The sequence below is a fragment of the Onychostoma macrolepis genome, chromosome 15, assembly GCF_012432095.1.
Source record: "Onychostoma macrolepis isolate SWU-2019 chromosome 15, ASM1243209v1, whole genome shotgun sequence".
Classification (NCBI taxonomy): Eukaryota; Metazoa; Chordata; class Actinopteri; order Cypriniformes; family Cyprinidae; genus Onychostoma; species Onychostoma macrolepis.
The window spans coordinates 12,111,754-12,117,753 of record NC_081169.1 but is presented as its reverse complement, the minus strand read 5'-3'; the positions used below and the strand labels follow the sequence as shown (position 1 = coordinate 12,117,753).

Sequence of the window (6,000 nt, the reverse complement as noted above, 5' to 3'; positions counted from 1 at the left end):
CGGGGGGCTGGTCAGCAGTGTGTGTGTGTGTATGTGCTCTCAACGGAGCTGCAGAGGCAGGACTACTTATGTCACAGAGTCACTGTTATTATGAGCCCACCAATGACACCAGAGTGTGACATGGGGGAGATGCTGACCAGCTGAAGGGATGAATGAACGCATGAATGACTGACTACCTGCTCTGGGCTGCTGAAATTTTAACCAGGGGTTTCTGGGCACTCTATGCTGCTCGGGGAGAGGACCAGCACTGGGACGTAGTCAGGCTGTGGCTCTGTTGTGCTCCGAGCCTGGAGTGTGCCGTCAGATGGAGGTCACCGATCTGGATCCGGACCCTCGGGCGGAGGGGTCTGAAGGAGAGGGTCCGTGCGTCCCGAGCAGTCCTGGGACAGAGCCTGTTGTGCTTGAGTATCCTGTAGAGTATGATCCGTACGGGTAAGCAACAGGGATGCTGCCGTCCCGGGATCTTGCTGCTTTCACACTTTGGCTTGTAGGGAATGTGTTTAAAGCTGCTTTTTTTGGTGGTATGTGCTCTGATTTGAATGTTAAACGTGTTTTTGCGTTAATGAGAGTGGAGAGATGTCCTGCTTTGATACTTCTGTTTTGGTATGTGTGTGATCACTGGCTCGATTTGTATTGATTTTAATAACTTGAAATGTATTTATGCTCGGGTCTGTCCTTCGAACCGTAGGTTGCCTTTGTAAGAGGTTTAGATTGAATTATCTTGACATGATGTGGAATGACATTTTGACACTGGACTTTTTTGCAGTGACTTTGTGAAACACTGCGCCCTGTGATTTGATTAAAGGATGCAGACCTTTTCTTGTTCATTTAATGTTTTTGACTCTTGTGAATGAAAAGATATGGCTGAGTGCATTCTTTTATTAATTAATCTCTCTTTTTATGGTATTTAAAAAAATGCATTTTACACTTATATTTTTGATTTTTAATTGCAATTTGATGGCTGTTTTCTAGGAAACTTAGAATGTGATGTGGCACCGCTGGATTGAAAACTTTTGCCCTCAGTTGAACACGCTGTGATCAATTCTGCCTCCACCTCTTAGTTACAGTCTTTATGTCCAGACACTCCATTATCCCTCCAGAACAGAACACTCTGTTTGCAATGGATAGTTTACATTACATGTCAAACAGTGTCCTATAATGTGACATGCTGTACTGCACCGAAAACTATTTAAGTGAGAGATGTGCCAATTGGCCAACAATTTTTTTTTTTAAATATTAATTTAATATATATTTAAACTGCCGTAAATTTGTCTGTATTTTTTTTTGTTTTTGAAAAGTCTCTTATGCTCACCAAGGCTGCATTTATTTGATAAAAAAATGCAGTAAAAACTGTAGAATATTGTAAAATATTATTACAATTTAAATCTCTTTTAATATATTTTAAAACCTAATTTATTCAGTGATGCATGATCTTTCAGAAATCATTCTAATATGCTGAAGTAATGCTCAAGAAACATTTCTTATTATAAATGTTGAAAACAGTTGTGCTGCCTAATATTTTGTGTAGCTGTGATCAATTTTTATTTCAGCATTCTTTGATGAATAGAAAGTTCAAAAGAACGGCATTGATTTTTGAAATAGAAGTCTTTTGTAACATTATAAATGCCTTTTAATGTCACTTTTGATCAATTTAATGCATCTGTCACTGAAAAAATGGTGTAGAAACAATTTTTACTTTTAATTTCACAATTTTAGTAAATTCAGTTTTCTAAACATTGAATTATTTATTACATTTTGAAGTAGAAAAACTGATATAGTATTTTATGTAAAATATACTTAAGTAATCTTTGTAATATGTACAACTAACAATTGTTTTTTAAAGTGTTGCTGAATTAAATTATGAATTCTTCTTTAACTGACCCCAAACTTTTGAATAGTGTATAATATACAGTAATGAAAAATAGGTATATAAATGAAAATCTAGGCTCTAGTATGTATAACTGTATGTGAATGTTAACGTAAAATCTAAATGTTCATGTCTGTGTTATTGGTCGACTACCCATCTATATTTATTTGATTAAAACAAACTACAGAGTTTCTTAAAATGTACCAGATTTTGCATTTACATGCTTTTTTTTTCTTTTCTTTTTTAAAAATAACAAAATTTTGCCAATTGCTGTCCCTTCGGCTTTATGCAGTTGTCATTTACACTTGGCAGTTTATCATGTGAAAAGCATGGCAGGTAAATTAGTCATACTTTCCCCCTGGACATACTCAGACTGTCAGGCTTAGCCCCAGGGATTCTGGTTTTTGGATATATAATAAAAAATGCATAGAGATGTTTTTGCAGACAAACTTGCTCTTTTCGTTTTTACATGCCATCCTAGAATGTCTTATGTAGTCAAAAGGAAACCGTTTTGGACAGCAAAGTTCATTTTCCTCACTAAGTTTCTATACCATTTAAAATGTGTATTTATAATTGTGATGTGTGTTGTTAGCCAGTTGTGTGAGTTATTTCATGAGCTATTTTAAAGCAGCAAAGTATTCATCACCCATCAACAAAGTGGGACCATTAGAAAACAAGAAGTTGATTTGAATGCTAATGAACCTGGAGGCACTGTGATAATTACCTTAATTAAAATTGCCCACATAAACAGTTCATCTGTGCTTTTTCCCTTTCGGGGACAATGATTTATTTGGCCAATTCAGCTCTACTTGTGCAAAGTGTTGACACATAGTCCTTCACACAGTACCATGTAAAGATGGAGAAATAAAAAGCGAAATATTTGGTATTAATGAGCTTTCACATTGAAAATAATTACAGACAATAATTCATTGGCGTGAAACATTCCACCAAAGGTTAATTATAATCTTTTACTTTTATTAATCATTTCGGACGTTAAGCATTACTCAACTGAAGAACATATCTTGATAGAACGCATGTCCATTATATATTACAGTTTAAAGGGTCAGTAAGATTTTTTTCCACCTTTTTTTTTTTAAAGAAATGAATAGTTTTATTCAGCAAGGACACATTAAAATAATCAAAAGTGTCAGGAGAGAGTTTTACAACTTTAAAAAAAGACATTTATTTAAAATCAGCTCTACTCTTTTGAACATTCTATGGCATTCTAAGGCATTTACATCTTCACATTTGATAGAGAGATTATGGACTTGAACCAAAAAGATTTTAAGCTACTCTCAGGCCATTAAATATGCTTTGCATATCCCAATCAACTGCCCCATTAAAGCAAACCCCAGTCTTCTACATTCGTCCCAAGGCAGCATCCATATTTTACAAGGGTGTGCCATCCGTCATGGGATATGTCCTTCAGCAGACTGCTACTACGAGCTCAAGCTGTATGTGTTTTACTCTGATTTGGTAACTGGCTGTAGCCCAGCACATACTGTGATTGTGGGCTCACATCCCAACGCGTAGTCTGTGATCTGGAACCTCCTGCCCCTTCATGCTGACTGCTACTTCAAGTGGCTGTTCTTTCTCTCTCTTGCTCTCTGCTGACGGGCTGGTGGTATTTAACCTGCTGGGTGACCACATTGTCCCCATGAGAGCTTTAAGATCCTGTACAGGACACAAGCAGTTCAGTGTCACAGCCTGAAGGAAAGGCTGCTTTTAGCTCTGCTGAAAGGTGTAAATCTCTGTAAATCAGCATAAAATTACAGACAAGAGAGAGATTTGTAAGGTCCACTCACTAATTTAAAAAACATTTTACCGATAAATAAATCAGTTGCATTTTTGGAAAATGTTTTGAAATCAGTTCACATGAGTTGAAGACTCCAGTCATTACAGTAGTCTAATAAAAGCTTTTATTGAGTATATATCTGGGGTCAGTAAGATTTTATAGATTTTTATTTTTAAAGAAATTAATACTTTTGTTCAGCAATGATGCATTAAATTGGTCAAAAGTATACAGATTTTTATTTTCAAATAAATGCTGTTCTTTAAAACTTTCTATTCTTCAACAAATTCTAGAAACAAAATAAGCAGAACAACTGTTCTTAACATTGATAATAATAAGAAATATTTCTTGAGCACCAAATCAGCATATTAGAATGATTTCTGAAGGATCATGTGACACTGAAGACTGGAGTAATGATGCTGAAAATTCAGTTTTGCATCACAGAAATAAAATACATTTTAACATATGATTAAATATAAAATAATTTTTTTAGATTATCATATTTTGCAGTATTACTAGTTTACTACTTTTGATTTAAGGCAGTTTTAGTGAACATAAGAGAAAAAACAAAATCTAATGGGTTTCAAAGGATGAATTTTGAGATTTTAAGTTTTCAACTGATATATAATTTCTTATGATTTCTAAAGCGTGATAGAGAAAAAGGCAAATAAGAAGACTTTCTGTGACAAAGGTCAGAACTCCTGTTATGTAGATTTTTCAGGTGCACTCTTGTCATAAATTAATCTATTACTTTTCCTACATAATTTTTTTACAAAAAAAGTGGTAAAATACCTATTTAGGAGTCTTAGACCTTTCCAACGATATATAGTTTGTCATGATTAGATTAGGATTTAATTGTAAAATAGTGAAGTAAACGTAGGCGTCCCACAGGGTGGACGGTGACAGTTAAGAGGTTAACTCTAAGCCTAATCTAGACAATTTTACATTGTAGAAAGCTTGATTTATATTTATTTTTTTGGATGTATTTTAATAACGGCTAGTGCATGGTTGGCGGCTGTCACATGGGCCTTGAGCCAGGAACTACAGTAAAGCCTTCAGTGGGTTTGTTTGTGGGAGTACTTGATACGCACAGAATCCATCTTGATCTGTGAAACGGCCTGCAGGATGTGGAGTGCTGTGAATTTTGAGTGGGCTTTTGACACTCAAGTCCATTTTTAAAACTCACGTTTTCGAAAGGCACTCACTTCATACTAATCAACACGGAGCCCAATTACTGAGAGAAACTCTCTTACATCTCCATCTGATGCCATTGTATTAAAATTATTCCCATGGCTGTAACTGTGCTGAATAATTAATAGAGAAATTCTGCTCATGCTAACCATGATATCTGAGAAATGAGAGATTTCCATATAAAGAGCAATTCCAGTTTGATTTATGGTTATTGTTATGTTGACTTCTTGAACTCTGCATACATTTGTTTAGTAAAATGACTGTTGCTTTGAGTTTGCAGAATTATTCAGTTTATATTAATGATATATTTTAAATATGTGTTTAATGGCATCTTTTTATTAGCTTATTATTAATGAAGTATCATTGATACAAATAATGTTGCTGTTGTCTCTACTAAATCCATTTTTTCCTTTAATTTTAGCCATTAATTATAGCCATTTAATATTACAGTATTATTGAAATGTTATGATATTATTTTTAACATTTAATAGGCTTTGAAAAATATTACAACTTTTTATAAGTGAACTTAAAACAATCTTCACATAAACTATAAATTGTATGCATAAGCTATATTGATTATTCTTTATTCAAGCTACAAAAGTTAATCAGCGAGCAGAGCAGTAAGTGATTTCTCTTTTTTTTTTAGTTCTTTGATTTACATCAATCACAGACTTCAGCAGGTTTCACTTTAAAAGCAGCGCTGTTTCTTTAATAAAACCTGATGCAACATGACACGGATGTGACACATATCCAATTTTCTCCAAACTCTTTACGGTCATTTAGGATTTTATAACTGATTTAAGACTGTGTTTATGAGGTAACTGGCCAAAACCACGTATTTTTACATCATTGTGTGTGGTCTTGTCCATTGAAGCGCTGGCGCGCTTGTCTGAAGCAGCTCAGTTTATGAGTAACAGCCAAATGCGCAGATTTTCAAACTATATTCCTGCTTTGATAAAAATCTTCGTCCAGCGTCGGCGCTATTTCTAACCAGAAGTTATGACAGATAACACTGTCTTTAAACTTGTTTAAACTAATGTTAGAATTGTGGCTATCTCATAACTCCCTCATATAAGCGCTTGTCAACGCTGCCATCTATTGATGTTGCGGTCTCCGGTAGATTATTGTTATTGTGTCTCTCCCTTTTCTT

At 34.7% G+C, this 6,000-nt stretch overlaps 1 protein-coding gene across 1 annotated transcript in view; it reads left to right on the top strand.

Moving 5' to 3' along the window:
• Positions 1-6,000, top strand: part of caln1 (calneuron 1) — a 64,346-nt gene continuing 58,346 nt past the window's right edge. The window contains 1 exon segment of the mRNA XM_058799005.1: positions 1-432. Within this exon segment, the coding sequence (XP_058654988.1) occupies positions 305-432 (128 nt within the window). The 5' untranslated portion in view covers positions 1-304.